Below are 16836 nucleotides of genomic sequence, written 5' to 3' on the forward strand. Positions count from 1 at the left end.
AGCCGCTTTTTTTTGTCTGTAACGCATGTTCTTATATCTCCCCGCTTACTATTGTGTGTGTGTGATTTTTGTGTTATTTTTGTACTGCAGAGGCGTGGTTCCACCATGAGCAGCAGCCCCCTGCCTCCCATCGGAAGACTGGGACTATATGAGATCAAAGGCCTCCTCCTCTCTTTCCTGCACTTAGTCAAGACCTTGTCAGAGGGTCAGTGATGATTTAAACCCAATGCCAATAACACAGGATATGACATAAACGGCCCTTCTGCTATTTCGAGAGATAGAGCCTTGGTCAAGACTTTGGCCGCTGCAAGAATTACGATTGATTTGGCTACACGGCTCCTCTACAGTGTAACAGGAATTGTTCATACAAAGTTGACTTTGCTCTGACAAATGTCGGCCGAAAACAACACGCATCAAAGAGTTTTGTCGTTCTTTTTGTCCACAGACTCTCTCATGGCCTACTGGAACAAAGTAGGCCCTCAGGACATCATGAACTACCTCAGCTTGCTGGAGTGAGTTGTGTATTAAAGAATCTGCCGTTCACCACAAAATTACATTACATTCATTCAGCAGACGACTTATAATAAGTGCAAAAAAACCCAAAACATAATGGGCAATTACAAGTGAAAAGAGACGCTGTAAATAATAATTACTTTTCTCTCTCATGAACATTCAAAGTCCTTGCCAACAGTCTTTTCTCAGTTGTTTGACATGTGGATTTATGCAACTGACATCATACTGAATGGAAGACAATTCATTCAATTTTGTGTAACATACGGTATTATGCTTAGACACAGTCTTATATAGCATTATTCATTAAACAAAACACAAGTAAATCAATGCATGCTTTCCTAATATTATCCCAGCTAATATGTTCTATTTTTTTCACTCTCCCCACAGGACCTGTCTTGTTCAGTTTCGTTACATTGGAAAGAGGAACATTGGCAGGTGAGGCTGGAAAACCGACAGCAATTTTGTAGTACCTGTTGTATCTGTGTGAAATTGGAAACACGGTTAGATTTAGTGAAGCTCAGAAGGCGCAGGATTCCAAGTTGTCTTGGCTGAGTTCACAGAGATGTTGGCATTGGCAAAAAAAACAAGCAAACAGACAAACAAAAAAGAGAACACTAATGGTAAATAAAATTAGGATAAATAACCAAATAAGTATGATTGGTTATGTGATACTATATTGAGTGTGGGCGGGGTTCTGTGGTTTCTGTGTGTGAGTGTGAGAATAGGCAATGTAGTTTGCGTGTGTGTGTGTGTGAGAGGGGGTGCAAATTTTGCAATTCAGCAGGACGGTTCGGAGAGATCAGTGGGGGGAGAAGGATGAGGTAGCAAAGAAGGGGGGTCAGAGGTGAAAATACATAACTTATTTTGTACATTGGTGACTATGAATATAAAGAGTGAGATAATTACATATAATAATAAATTCAGCAGGACGGTTTGGAGAGATCAGTGGGGGGAGAAGGATGAGGTAGCAAAGAAGGGGGGTCAGAGGTGAAAATACATAACTTAGTTTGTACATTGGTGACTATGAATATAAAGGGTGAGATAATTACATATAATAATAAAAACAATATATATATATATATATATATATATATATATTAAAAGAAAGAGGAGAAGAAAAAAAGTTTTTGTTTCTGTTTGTGGTTTTGTCTTTTCTGATTTTAGGTCAAATATTTCTAGAATTTTTCATTGTTTGGTTAACCATTACACCGACCATTGTTTTTGACAGAAAGATATCATCTGTTTGGTATTAATTTATCTTGCCACTTTGTGCCTCATGAATTCTGAGTATATATTAATTATTAATGTCATGTAGGAGTCAGGAGGTCTGCGCGTCAAAGCTGTTCTCCTCGGACAGGAAGTCTCAGACGATGCCAGCCATGCGCTGCAACCGCGCCAGTCTCATGCAGACCAAGCTGCACCAGTTCAGCACCATGGAGGCCTCCCTCACTCTCAATATAGGTAACCACACGCAACCAGCTCATATGTAAAACTTCACGAAACACTTGATCTTGTGGGTTTATATATTTCAGGAAACTACAAGTCGTATTATGTACTGTATGTTGCCTTTTTGATTGGGGTCAATGCATGTAAACAGGTCCAATGTGTTCATTGTTGAGGGGCTCTGGTGGGGAAATGGCGCCAAACACAAGTCACTAATGCAAAGCTAATCTCACATAACCAGAATTGAGGTCTGTAGAAAAGAAATGTTGTTGGATACAGTCAAGGTGAGCTGTTGAAATGACTAGAACACCAAGGGACAACACCACATTTTTAGCTGAATGGATACAAGCCAGAAATGCATTTCCTGGATGCACGTTTTGTCAGAGTGTTCCTGGATATTCCCTAATCAGCTCGAACGCCTCTGAACTTGACCCTGCGTTGATCATCTGTGCACAGGCGTGCACTACATTCAGGCTTTAAATGGTTTGGAAGGGGTTTCACTTTGCAGCAGAACCATGACTTTTAAATACACACGCAGGCTGCGCAATGCCAGAGTGTAGATCTCTATGTAAACACAGGATTAAAGCCACTGTAGAGCTTGACTGGCATCTTCCATCTTTTATATATTTGAATTAGTGTTTCGCTAATTTCGCTGTTTAATTAACAGACTTACCTGTTGCTCAACAGCATTGGATCTTTTATTTCTATGCGGCACAATTTAGCTGTTTTACTGAGAAACTGCAAGCTATTCGATGTCCCTGACGAACCACTCGCTTAACTGGGGGGAAAATGGTGCAGGTTGTTGCTAGGTTTTATTAAAAAATGAGTAATTGAACTGGATTTTAATATGTGCCAACAAATCCGGAAAAAAATTTATTATTTGCTTTGTGATCTGTATTAAGATTAGCGAATTAAAGTAGGCTAAACATTGGCGAGAACAGTGCTGATACTTTAAAACACAGTATGGAACTCATTATCTTTGTCTACATAGAAGTGAGTGAATAATATGTTTTTTAAGTGCAATGTCGACCGTTGCGTGTGTGTGTTCTAGGTACGGGGCCATCAGAGGCAGAAATCCACCATCAGGCTCTGCTAGAGGGCAACATCTCCACTGAGGTCTGCCTGAGTGTGCTGGATGTTCTGTCCCTCTTCACTCAGTGCTTTAAGGTCAGCACACACACACACACACACACACACACACACGCACACACACACACAAGCACAATGGGGTCTGAGATGTTCAAGTGGTGGTGTCAGACCTTTGTAGCCCACTGAGTATGGCCTCAAATGTGACTACAGTCTTCAGTCAAGTGGCAAAGTATGTGGATATTGAAGAAGCTTACAATAGGTTTGGTTAAAGTTGTGTGTACATACTGTATGTGTATTTAAGCATGCAGTGTGTTCAGGGAATATTTTAAGTCAGTAGTCAATGCATACAAGTCGAATGACAAGAAATGTGTGCGTGTGTGTGTGTGTTTCAGACCCAGCTCCTGGACAGCGAAGGTCACAACCCCCTGATGAAGAAGGTGTTTGAAGTTTACTTGACCTTCATCAAAGTCGGACAATCAGAAGCTGCCCTCACACATGCATTTGCTGCGCTCAGGGCTTTCATCAACAAGGTACGTCGGCACACTCGAAACACACGGCATACACAGTGTGAAGTGGTGTACGGACTTGAGACGATGAGCTGCTGTGTTTCTCATGGTGAATGTGGACAATCCTTTCTGTTGTTTAGACACTGCCTACAACATTTTCCACCTGTGTGCTGTCAACCATCCAGCCCACTTGTCCTTTACACGTCCTGCTATGAGTAACATTCAAACACGCTTTTAAGGACACATGGCCCTTTGAAGTGACTGTTGGGGAAAACAGAAGGAGGGTGGAATAAATATGTCCTGTGTTTGTTGGCATCGCTGCTGCCAGCGACAAACTGTTTTTAGTGTTCGCACAACTCTTAATCACTCCCTATTTTTAGATTTCTTATTTACATTGTAGAAGCAAGCTCCGGCAAGACTTTATCTAAGACCAGTGAGAGATCAAGAGGACAGGGGACAGAGTCTCCCTTTTGCTGCCCCTCTATAGCATCAGCAGGGTTATGAGATTGGCTTCGGCAGCGTCACACATCACAAGTCGACCGTTGACAAATGCAAAATAATGCTTCCATGCAACTGGCAGAAATTGCTCATTCTATTGCTGTAATTCATTGTATTTGCATGTTGTAAGTCCCAGCACATGCTGTTTGAAACTGTGGAGGAAGACTCAAACATACTGGTCACTCAGGTCCTGACCAAATCATGTTAGATGACAAAGAAAAACCAATATGCCTTTTTTTTTTAACTCCGAAAAGGAACATCCATACTGTAGTTAAGATTCAAGTAAATTTTTAATTCTAAATTGCGAAAAACTGATAAAACATCTAAGAGCATAAAAAACATTTTACGGCTTATATTTTGAGTTCAACAAAAGATCATGTTCAAATAAAAGCACGTGAGACATAATCAATGCATATACTGAATGACATCGAGAAATGTTTTTTTTGGTGGGATCAAACTGCTCCTGGCTCACTGCCATTTCCCTGCTGTCTTCCCAATGTACCTAACAGTATTTTTCTAATCCCACGCCCACCCAGAATCTGCCTTTTAACACACTAACCCGTTGTCCCGCCAGTTCCCGTCTGTGCTGTTCAAGGGCCGCGTGACGCTGTGCGAGGCCCTGTGCTGTGAGGTGCTCAAGTGCTGCGTCTCCAAGCTGGGCTCTCTGCGGGCCGAGGCGTCTGCCCTGCTCTACCTGCTGATGCGAAACAACTACGAGTACACCAAGAGAAAGACCTTCCTGCGCACACACCTACAGGTAAAGTCAAAGTCACAGTCAAAAGTCAAAGTGAACTTTATTATTAATCAAAACAATGCAACAGTCGTCACACAGAGGATTAAAATTGCGTTTCCCCATACTCCAAATGTGCAGTAATATATAACACACAACATATAAGATTGCAAGGACAACAACAAATAGACACAACATATGCAGACAGACAATGGACATATACAATATCACAATGGACATATACATTATCAGGTAAGTTATTGGGGTGCAATAATAATAAAAGGTGCAATATAGAAAAGTGCCAAGTGCAGAAAGCAGCATGGAGATGTATTTGTATGTAAACATGTATGTTATTGTGTATATAAAAAGCATAGTGCAGACATTAGGTCAAAGTTATTTTGAGAGTCAGTTGATCTTTGTTTGTGTAATACTCATGGAATTTACTTGAGTGACTTGAGTAGTGACGCTTGTGTGTGATTTTGAAAGAGGGGGGGGGGGGGGTGCGTGGGAACATGACAACCCACTAAAGGTCTGGCCTCTGATCATATGAATGTTAACTGTTCAGTGAACAGAAGCTGCATTTTCAATGTTCCACACACCCAACTGTCCAGGTCTTTCACGATCTCAATACTTTTTCAGCCTGATGTTCACCTTTGACCTTTGGCCTATTGTCCACACACACACTCTTCTGAGTCCTTCGGTCGCTTTCATAACAGATGTGAAGGATAGGATGAGGCTGTTGAAATAGTTTAAACCTAGATGGGCCTGCTGAGTTTCTTAGTTTCCGGCTCCTAAAGTCAGGCCCTAAAGTCGTTAACTTATGAGAATAAAGTCGTAATTTTACGAGAATAAAGTCGTCATTTTACGAGAATAAAGTCGTAAAATATGAGACTAAAGTCGTGGATTTGGTCTCTGTGTTATTTTAGTGGAGAAATGTCAGAAGAGCACTTTGTGAATCTGTACTTCAGTCTAGGTTAACGAGCAAAAGCGTTTAATAAACGTTAAACATGGATAATATGACATTAACGTGCCTGTTGTCAGTGTGGCACGACACTGGAGAAAACTGTTGCCCGGGCTCACACCTGTTTCCTGGGTTTCTGTTCATTTCCGTAATAAAATATTAAATAAAATCTGAATTTTTCTAGTAAAATCGCAACCTTATTCTCATAAAATTACGACTTCATTCTCATAATATACTAAGTACCTTTGCTCTTTCATTCGTCTCCTCCCTATGCACCCCTGCACTCTTATCTAACATCCATTTGCTTCTTTGCCCTCCAGATTATCATTGCAGTCAGCCAGCTGATTTCCGACGTGGCGCTGACCGGCAGTTCGCGCTTCCAGGAGTCTCTTTCCATCATCAACAACTTTGCAAATAGTGACAAAGCCATGAAGGTACAGTAAAGTACAAGACAGCAGATGTGTGTAGGAGGCCACAAGGTCTTACGACGACATCTCTAAATCCATGACTATTAAACCGAGAAAGCATGCAAAAGAGAGGTTTGAAGAAGATTTTAAATTTGACACATACATTCATTTGTTTTTTTCTCTTTAAACCAGCCCCTTTGGATCCCAACTGTCTAACACTCTGCTCAGGCATTGAGATTAGATCTGGGCTATAGCAATATGACTGATGTTTTTTTGTATTTTGTAAATATTAAATGAAATATGAGATAAAGATGATAACAGATTCTCCTACAAGGAGCCAACATTCTGGGTTTAATTAAAAACAAATAAAGGCTCCAGGTGTTTTGAGTCTGGATTCTCTGTTTCGTCAGAGCCGCCTCAATAAGCCCAACCTGCAGAACTGCAGGTATAAATGTCTCCATTTGTTTTGTAATAAAGAGTTAAATATACAGAGTGAATTATACAACAGGTTGCCCTGCGATAGGCTGGCGACCTGTCCAGGGTGAACCCCGCCTCTCGCCCAATGTTAGCTGGGATTGGCTCCAGCGACCCCCCGCGACCCTTAAATGGATAAAGCGGTAGACGATGAATGAATGAATGAATTATACAACAGGGTTAAATGTATGCTTAAAAAAAAGAAGCAGTTGAAAAGCAGTTTGAGACGGATCAGGAAGAACAAGATTTTAAAATGTTTGACTAATACAAGACAAATGGAGCCAGAACACATGGCGTTTAATTAGACAATGATGTGAAGTCATCATTTTGAACACTAAAACTTGCTCTGCTAAAAATTAAGGGGCTACGAAAAAGATTTTAACAAATTTTAGTGGCGAGTAAATATATTAAACAGCATCCACAACCATGATGAGTTGCAGCAGTCTCACGATTATCACCTTAAACTGTTTTGCCCTTCCATCCGGTAAATCCTCATCAAAAATTCTCAAAATTTCCCAATCTCTGCACGTTGCAGTCCACGGCATTCCCCTCGGAAGTGAAGGGTCTCACCAAGCGGATCCGCACCGTGCTGATGGCAACGGCCCAGATGAGGGAGCACGAGAAAGACCCCGAGATGCTGCTGGACCTCCAGTACAGTCTGGCCCGGTCTTACGCCAGCACCCCCGAACTGAGACGGACCTGGCTGGACAGCATGGCCCGAGCTCACCTCAAGAATGGAGATCTCTCTGAGGTATGAACACAGAGAGAAAAAACGTTGTCATTTATGTTTATCCCACTGTTTCCTCTTCTCATTGAGATAATTTAACACTTCTTGTATTTTTGAAAAATCCCCCCCCCCCCCAAGTTTGAATGGATTTTTTTTTTTCTTAAATCTTATTCTTTTTTCTTTTTTAATTAAACAACACATGAACAAAACAGTCTAGTTTCACCAAACGTATGAAAATAATATCTGTATAGCTCATTTTCAGCAGAAACGCACTTATGTGTGTATTGGTCAAGCAATCCATCAGTCTTTATTTATATAGCACTTTTCATACAAAAAAATGCAACACAAAGTGCTTCACATACAATCAAATGAAACACGAGGAATCTCAGGAAAACGCTGTTGCGCCTATTTGCAATGAGGAAAACAGGGTTAAAAGAAAGACTCAGTAAAAGAAAAGTATAATAAAAAAGAAAATATATATATATATATATAGACATATATACATGCACACACATATATACATATGTATATATATACATATAAGAAGTATCGGTGAAGTATAAGAGAAACTCAATCATAACTGCAGGAATAAAGAGACAGGTGAACATTTGACTTGGCAGCTTTCAGGCCTGACAGCACTGTACGTGTTGTTGCTCCACAGGTGACAAGCTGCCAGCTTAATGGAAGGCGTGGCTCATTGTGCTCATTTTACAGCTGAAAAGTTAAACACAATTAATCCTTCTTCTGTCCATATCATATATGTCCCCTGCAATTTCACCCTTTGTCCTGTCTTTTACTTTTTTGCAACATTTGCTAAGTCGGTTTGTCTGTTGCTTTCTCCACAGGCAGCCATGTGTTACGTTCATGTGGCTGCGCTGGTTGCAGAATATTTGCACAGGAAAAGTAAGGCCCTTGAAACCCTCACATGCGCACACACACACACAAACTCAAAAAATGCTTTACCTCCATTTACGGCTTACACATGTACGTTTGTAATTGAACACCAAGCAGTGAGTGCGTGGTATTGATTCAGGATGGACTCACTATTTACTTAAGGAGTTGAATTGCATAATCAACTGAATTTGTGGGGGTGCGATAACCGACTATACACCTAACACGCGATGCACCAGTCCGTCACGAGAAACATGCACCTGTTAGAGTATTGTGATCCTCGCGTGATGAAAGACATTTGTTCAGACTTTTGTTAGATAGAGCATGCAAATATTTCAGAGACTGATCCCTTCAGACCAACCAGAAAAAAAGGAAACACTGCCGTCCGATTCCGTTTTTTTTCCTGATGATCATTTTTATCTTGTGCAAAACATGCTGTCAGATAGTCATCTAAACAAATGTGAAGTGGCGTTGATCTGTGAAGAATGTCCAAGGACAAAGATAAATCTATGCAAAGCCATTTCCAAAACTTGTCCTTTGGTGTCCGTCAGAGTTGTTCCCCAGTGGCCTCGCAGCTTTTAAGAGGATCACCGTGAATATCGAAGAGGAAGCTGCCATGAAGGAGGACACAGGCATGCAAGACGTGTATTACACTGAGGTATAACCATTTGCTCACTTTTTCCTTTTTCTTCATTCTGAGTTGAGGTCAATAAATCCTGCAATAGCAAGGCCAATCAAAAGTTCCTGATGGCCGCCATTAAATGCTGCATTTTCGTCCTCAATGGAGCTGATATCAAAACGCAATACCTTTTTCTTTTACTGATTAAAATCTGTCTTGTGAAGTTTCATAAATTTAAAGGATTCACAGTTTTTAATCGTTTATTTTCCAAATTCTGCCTCTTTTTAGGAGGTCTTGGTGGAGCACCTTGACGTCTGTGTGGAGGCCCTGTGGAAAGCTGAACGCTATGAGCTCATCACGCTCATCGCCAAACTCATCATCCCCATTTATGAGAAGCGTCACGAGTACGAGGTACTAGGCATCATTTTTTACTTATGACAGTTGTGTCATCACGTCTGTAGAAGGGCTTTTCATTTCTATAAACATGTCGTGTTAAGTTTACCCTATTCATGTTGCAATCATCGTCAATCAACGCCCTGTCTTCTTAGACTTGTTGACTTGTACTCACAGGATTGTCAACCTCTCATCTCCGTTTACCCGAAGGTCATGCAACTGGTTTGCTTAACACCACACAAAAGCAGCCACTTAACTCACACGGCAAGATTCCATTGTGATCTTTCAAACGGCACATTTCGTTTCACTTTCTCACCTTTTGTGAATGTGGCTTTTTAACCACTCTTCCTTCTCGCTCTTGAAATGGCTGTTTAAATTGCTTCACTTCAATGTCTTTGGTGTGTGGGAGGACACCCACACAAAGCACACGTAAACCCCTGTGGATATGAACCCAGGGGGAAATGCTTGCTGTGACACAACCATGCGCAACACTGAGCCACCTCCCGCTGAGGTCAAAGATAACCTTGAAACACCTGCTTGTGTTTTTCCTCGTCTGTTTGGACGCTCGTGCCTTTAAACGTTTGTCTTGCTCACAAAAAGACAGACATAATTATGTAATGTGAATCCGCGATGGCAGTTAGAATTCGTTGTGTTGTTGTCTTCTCCGCACGCGCTGCCCAGGTTTTCCAACGTAATCTGATCACACATGTCCTCTTCTTTGCAGAAACTAAGCCGACTGTACGACACTCTGCACAGAGCCTACAATAAGATAATGGAAGTGATACAATCGGGCCGCAGGCTGCTCGGGACGTACTTCAGAGTGGCTTTTTATGGACAGGTAAGGCCGACACGCAACTTCAAGGCCGTTTCTTTTTATGGCACAACCCCAATGACAAGTTATCGCATTTTCAAAGGTGCTGTAAATCAAATGGTTAAGGTGACGTGTCATTCTTGTTTTTCTGTAGGGGGTGTAATTAAGCCAGTGAAGTTTCAGAATAAAAAAAAGAAAAGACAAACAACTCTTTCAATTGTTGGATGCATGGGTGACTATTCTCATCATGTAGAGATGAACTCTGCACCTCAGCAACAAGCAGGTTCAAGACTGTGGAAGTGATAAAGCAAATGAATGCATTGACATTACTGATAATCAGAAACCATAGATAGAGTTATTTTTGCCAGTAAACCAAAATGTCATTAATTTGTTGCATGTTACTAGTGAAAGAGAAATATTCCCGTTGGCAACAAAAACAGAAGCCACCCGTTTTGTCTTGTAAGATTTATTACTGGACCAAATGGGTTTTTTGCATATTTCTTCTCGCACACTTTCAGCTGGACAGTCTCTCTTTGTATTCACATCTGAACGAAGATGTTTATTTTGCGCAGGGCTTCTTCGAGGAAGAGGACGGGAAGGAATACATCTACAAAGAACCCAAACTCACCGGCCTGTCGGAAATCTCTCAGCGGCTGCTGACGCTCTACGGGGACAAGTTTGGGCCAGAAAACGTCCGGATAATTCAGGACTCAAACAAGGTCCAGTAAATAAACGGAGTAAATGATATTTGGAATAAAACGGTCTTTGTGCAGTTTTTCTAACTCTGAATGAAAAGATGCTATCTTGGCTGAAACAGGCCGATGTGAAAACAAGTCTTTTGGCGTTGCAGCCCTGCTCTTGCATTTTGGAAATATAATTTGTTCAAAATGTGGGAAATGTTCAGTTTCTGTTTCGTACGAAGTTTATATCAAGTCCCTGCTGACAGGCTGTAAAGGGATTTCTGTGACTGCCTTCATTGTGTGAAGTTTGAGAAACTTGAACGTTTTGTCTGATGAGCAGTTAGTGGAGTGGGATGAGTCAGCGTGTGCTGTCAGCAGTCAAGTGTTTGAAGTTGGGGATATTATTGATATTAAGGAAGTTGACTTTGGATGACATTTTCACTATTCACTTTGAAAATGTTTGATTTAAAGCTCAACAGTCTTAAACCGCTCTGTTTGTATCAGACACATACATGTAGTACTTCAACTAGGCATTTGGTTTGATCAAAAGTATATTATACTTATGTGATAAGTTTTTTGTATAATATATGTGTTGTTGGTTTTGTGCTTTAGAAGTAAATTGAATTGTGCCTGTCCACAGGTCAACCCCAAAGACCTGGACCACAAGTTCGCCTACGTCCAGGTGACCTTTGTCAAGCCGTACTTTGAGGAGAAGGAGGTGCCCGAGAAGAAAACCGACTTCGAGAAGTGCCACAACATCTGCCGCTTCGTGTTCGAGACGCCGTACACGCTGTCGGGCAAGAAGCACGGCGGGGTGGAGGAGCAGTGCAAGCGGAGGACCGTGCTCTCAAGTATGTGAAGTGCGCTCGGGTGTCAACGTCGATGGGGGAAATCAAGTTTCACAGCTGGATGTTTCAAGACACACCCTATTCAAATATTTGTGGCTTATTTTATTCTGTTGACAAGCAACCTCAATGTTATTCCTCCTTCTTAACTAATACACATATGTCTCATTGGGTGAACATGTAGTAGTTGTTGCCAAGGTAGACAATACTCAGCAGCTAAACACCAGAAATTCTCGGGTGTATGACTTGGCAAATTTTTTGCCTTGCCCCCCTTGTCTCCAGCTGCTCACACCTTCCCGTACGTGAAGAAGCGAGTGGAGGTGGTGGGGGAGAGGCAAGTGGAGCTCAAGCCGGTGGACGTGGCCATAGACGAGATGAAGGCACGGACGGCGGAGCTGAATAAGCTCTGTTCCAGCCAGGAAGTGGACATGATCCAGCTGCAGTTAAAACTGCAAGGCTGTGTGTCTGTGCAGGTAAAGGCTGGAGTCACCCTGAGGCGCAGCTCAGTGTAAAAAAAGACAAAGTCTTGTAAGAATGCATTATATTTCCTGGCATATTTTTTTGCAGGTGAATGCAGGTCCCATGGCTTATGCCAGAGCATTCCTTGATGACAGTAAAAGCAATCAGTCCGGTAGCAAGAAAGTAAAAGAGCTTAAGGACATTTTCAGGTATACCCTGTTCCTTATCAAAGTCTTTTTATTCTCATTTTGATTATTTTGTGTTTCTGAGACATTCCTCATTTCCCCGTGAACAATTCTGTATATCCCCGTCCATTTGTGTGATAAGTAACCAAGTTACAACATTGCATTTGTGGAATATTTGCAGGCGCTTCGTGGAGGCTTGCAGCATAGCCCTGGACATAAATGAGCGTCTGATCAAAGAGGACCAGTTTGAGTACCACGAGGGCCTGAAGACCAACTTCAAAGACATGGTGAAAGAGTTATCGGACATCATCCATGAACAGGTATCTTTCATCTTTCTTTTTTTTTCTTCACACCCACACAAGCCTGTTTTACACATACCTGTTGTGTAACTGCTTTGGTGAGAGTTTTCATCCAACCATCCGTGACAGTAAATACTTCACCTACTTATTTTGTGGGAAGGATTCGACAAATGCAGTTAAGAGCCTGGCACATTCAGGGTCACTCCAGCCAAGTTACTGTGCAGACAAAAATGTATTTTCTCACTTACAGTGCTGTGCCTCGAGTGGAATCTTTCTCTGCAAATAGTTTAGATTTTTTGTGTCCCAGTTTTCAGTCCTCACAAAAATAGAGTTTTGTTTGTGGCTGTCACTGGATTTAAAAAAAATTATAATTTGAAAATTCAACAGCAACATGAAAGCCTTATCTCTCTCTCTCTATATATATATATATAGAGAGAGAGGTAAGGCTGTGATCGCTGTGCTGCAATGCAGCCATTGCTCAATACACTTGTTGGAGACCCAAAAAACTGCTAGACAATCTTGTTGAGCAACAGTGAAGGGAAGTGGCCTGCAGGGTACAAGTCCTGTCAGAGCTCTTCACACATATATATATATATATATAAATATATATATAAAAACCAAAACCACCTACATGGTTTGATCCCAGTAGAGTTGGATGTTGGATGACAAAAAGTTTTTTTGGGTGAACTTACCCTTCAACCTGAGCTATGACCAGAAGGGCGTTGGCAATGCTGAGTGCAAAGTTCAGATGGGTTAGCTTAGCTTTTGTGTGAACTTCACTTCACTACACTGTTGCTCAACAAGATTTTGTAGCAGTTTTTTGGTTCTCCAACAAGCATATTGAGCCATGGCTGCGTTGCAGCACAGCCATCACAGGCGCCTGTGATTTCAACAAACTAACCGGTGTGACTTTTTTCTCTCCAATGTGCTGACCTTTAGCTTTAAGGAAAAATCAGGTAAAGTGATCAATGAGTGTGTCGAAGCTCACTTTCTCTTTTTATTCTTTTTCTTTATTCATTTATTTACTTTTGGTTTTTTTTGGCTGCACATTCATTGTAAATCTGCACCGTCTCCGTTAATGTCTTCCAGACATTTGATAGTTAAATTAAATGTCATAGTAAAATGCATTCCAAAGGAAAGATCTTAACAAAGCAGAGGCGGAGAGTGGATTTGGCACACTCTAGGAGCCCTTCACCGAGGGCCCACGTTCGCCTGTCCTCCTTTGACACGTTGCCGATTATTTTATTCTCTAGAAATAAAAAAATAAAAATATTTGGTGTGGATGAGAGGGAGAAGAGCTCTACTGTCGAGTTCATCGAGTTCACTGAGGTGGTAGAGAAGAAACATTTTCTCTGATATCCAGAATATCAATCAAACTCTCAGGGCCACAAATAGTTGAGTTTCTACATTGTCATTCTTGGATACATTTTTTAACAGCGTCCTGTAAAGTTACAGAACAGTGTGGCATTTCACATCTTTTACTGCGAATCTCCCCAGATATATGTTTAATTGCGGTGTGGTTTTTGCCGGGGCCAGGAGACCTTTGAGAGGCATGGCAGAGTTTTGATGCATGTTTAGTGAAGACTGCATCCATGGCAGATTGTAGCAGACTTTACTCTGATTCATATGAGCACAGACATTAAATGTATAAATGCCTGTTGACTGGGAAAAACGTGATTATCATGTTGTCGCAAATAAGATATCCCTTAAGTACATCCATCCACTTCAGTGTTCGTCTCAACATTTAGAAGCAGCTTGGTTTCCCCCACATCCGAGGTCAAGACTTCAGCAATATTTGGGGTATAAAAAAACTTTATTGTGATAACTTTATTGATATTTAAGTCTGTTATGTCTGTAGGCAGGCAGTCCATTTCTAATGGATTATTTCCTTTTGATACTGTTCATATTGCTTTTGGTATGAGAAGGTCATTCAATTCAAATGTTGGTTTGAGATCAAATCATTCACATTTTGATTGCATCCAAGCAAGGTGTGATGTAATAATACTCAGTTACAGTTACTCAAGACTTTCATGGGTTGGTTTCTATTTTGTGTGCTTAAAAGAGGAAGTTGTGTTAATCCAGCAGGGCTGTTAGATCGGAATAAATACAGCTGTTTAGTCACTGCTTGTGTAAAAACACACACACACACACACACACACACACACACACACACACACACACACACATAAGCAAGCAACTTCACCACCCACATCTCAGACCTGTTCACAAATCCAAAGCAATAAAAAAGTAAAAAATAAAGTTATGAGAAATAAGAATAATTCTGTTTGATTATCAGGCTGCAATGAAGATTTAATAATCAGAGAAGTGGTAGATAATAGTTACAAAAAAAACAATCGCAAGTGGTGACAGCAAGGAGGAATAGGGTTTGTTCATTTTGTACTTAAATTTCTTGATCATATAAATGTTGATTGCTAGCTTATTGTAGACTTGATACTTTTAATAGCTTTGTTTTATGCAAGTCTACATAGAAAAACATTTCTCATCGTGTTCAGCTTATGTGTTGAACCTCATGGTCCATCACACCCTATAGTCCTGTTGTATTGTAGTATTGTAAAGTGTTGCATGTGAACATATTTTAGCTGTTGAGTTTGGTGTGTGCGTGTCTTTGAGCTTTGTGTTTGTGAGAACTGATACTCATCCTGTCCATGTTTTGCTTTGCCCCCAGATATACCAGGAGGATATGATGCGCTCGCTGTTACAAAACTCGCTTCATGTGTTTCGCGCTATCAGCGGGACGTCCACCAACCTGGGCTGACCTTCCGTCCCATCTGGCCTGCCTCTGCACATGCCCTTATGTACTGTGCATCCTTGTATGTCCCTCAAGGAGATGGACAGGGTGTCAACAGGGCAGCTCTCACAGTCACAGCTGCCCAGCTACACTTGCCTCAGTGTTTCTGAGAATGTATTGCGGCAGCACCAACTAAATGTCAGCATGTCCAGTTTTAGCTGTTGTGCCGAGTCATATTTGGTTGCATTGCACTTCCCCCCCCCCCCCCCCCTGCCTTTGGCGACAAACCACAGGATTGACTGATGCTGTACTACCTTTTTTTTCTGTCCTCTCTGCAGTGTTTCCCTTCAATATCTATGCAGGACACAACTATTTCTCCACAATAGGTTTTTTTACTACTCGAGTCAATTTTGAGAAGACAATGGCATCTTCCCAGTGTTTTTCTTTGTTGCTAAAAGGAACGATCAAGATCACAGCTCAACTGGTTTTGGCAGCCGAGGGTTTGTTTTTACAGCCTGGCTTCGCATTCCAACCAGGTTGGCAGATTGTGATCAACAGATAAGTCACTGAAGAGCAGCAGCTCATAGGGCCAATTACAATCTTTTCCAAAGTTAGAGAAAAGGGGACAGACCTCAGGGTTGTTTTAATGCTGGGTTTTCATAAAAGTAGCTTCATTACATTGTATATGTTTCAAAAAAATCGATTGGTAATTTTGTCCCTGGATTTGTATACGTAATGAATTACGTAAGAGCAGACAAAAAATTATGTCCAATTCTATCAGAGCTTTGTAACAATCAAGCGTTTTTTTCTCTATGAGCTCATTTTATGGCCTTGTACATGACATTAGAGGTCAGAAATTGGAATCTGAGGACAGGACACGCTGATCACAGCGGTGTGAAGATATTTGCTTCAGGACAGCGAGAGTGGGGCTTCGCTTCCTCTCATATGGGTGTCGATCCGCTGCCTTCATGCTCTGCCTTCTGAAAAGACTACCCTGTTCTCTACGAACCACCACACACTGGTTAGTCACAGTATTTCACAAGTGCTACACTGAAAAATGAGCAGATAGATGAATGATATTTAAACAGATGTACATAATTGGCTGTAAATTGAATTATGTATCCATGTATGTTTGTACGCACTGTATGTATGTATTGATATTTGTAACATTATGGACTCCTCTTCTGTCTAAAGTGTCCTAGCGGAAGATTTTCTTTATTCTGTTTTTTACTGCATTGTATACTGAAGTGCTGCAGTCAAATTTACGTTGTAAAGCCTTTTTTCCAATAAAGTAAGTCATACATGAGGTTGTGTGAAATGAGGGAGAGCTCCAAAGCCCCGACTAAAATTGACCTTGTGGTTTGATTTTTCAAAAGCCTCTCAACCCTGTTTCATACTGTGCACGCAGTCCCGTTGTTGCATGGCGTTGGCGTCAGGGCTCTGCGCGGGCCAACGTCTTCCACACCAAACAGGGACATACTATTTCTTTGTGTACCTGTGTTTGTTTCAAAAATTGGACAAGGGCCAAATGAACTGTCGCCGCAAAGTTGTACCCAA

The 16836-nt window shown here is 41.3% G+C and overlaps 1 protein-coding gene across 3 annotated transcripts in view; it reads left to right on the plus strand.

Moving 5' to 3' along the window:
• The window catches only part of dock11 (dedicator of cytokinesis 11), a 51985-nt gene extending 35328 nt beyond the window's left edge, over positions 1-16657 (plus strand). For 2 of the 3 annotated variants that reach the window (XM_035627267.2, XM_035627268.2), the window contains 19 exons: positions 91-205; positions 446-512; positions 901-948; positions 1829-1974; positions 3008-3123; positions 3438-3575; positions 4624-4806; positions 6061-6174; positions 7157-7372; positions 8194-8251; positions 8791-8897; positions 9147-9269; positions 9976-10089; positions 10635-10781; positions 11383-11593; positions 11870-12060; positions 12155-12255; positions 12413-12551; positions 15217-16657. In XM_035627267.2, the coding sequence (XP_035483160.1) occupies positions 91-205; positions 446-512; positions 901-948; positions 1829-1974; positions 3008-3123; positions 3438-3575; positions 4624-4806; positions 6061-6174; positions 7157-7372; positions 8194-8251; positions 8791-8897; positions 9147-9269; positions 9976-10089; positions 10635-10781; positions 11383-11593; positions 11870-12060; positions 12155-12255; positions 12413-12551; positions 15217-15306 (2424 nt within the window). In that variant the 3' untranslated portion in view covers positions 15307-16657. Of the gene's footprint in view, positions 1-90; positions 206-445; positions 513-900; positions 949-1828; positions 1975-3007; positions 3124-3437; positions 3576-4623; positions 4807-6060; positions 6175-7156; positions 7373-8193; positions 8252-8790; positions 8898-9146; positions 9270-9975; positions 10090-10634; positions 10782-11382; positions 11594-11869; positions 12061-12154; positions 12256-12412; positions 12552-13469; positions 13493-15216 lie in introns of those variants that run through there. The other variant, XM_035627270.2, reaches the window with a different exon arrangement.
• The last annotated feature ends 179 nt before the right edge of the window (positions 16658-16836 follow it).

The sequence above is a fragment of the Scophthalmus maximus genome, chromosome 2 (genome assembly GCF_022379125.1).
Source record: "Scophthalmus maximus strain ysfricsl-2021 chromosome 2, ASM2237912v1, whole genome shotgun sequence".
NCBI lineage: Eukaryota > Metazoa > Chordata > Actinopteri > Pleuronectiformes > Scophthalmidae > Scophthalmus > Scophthalmus maximus.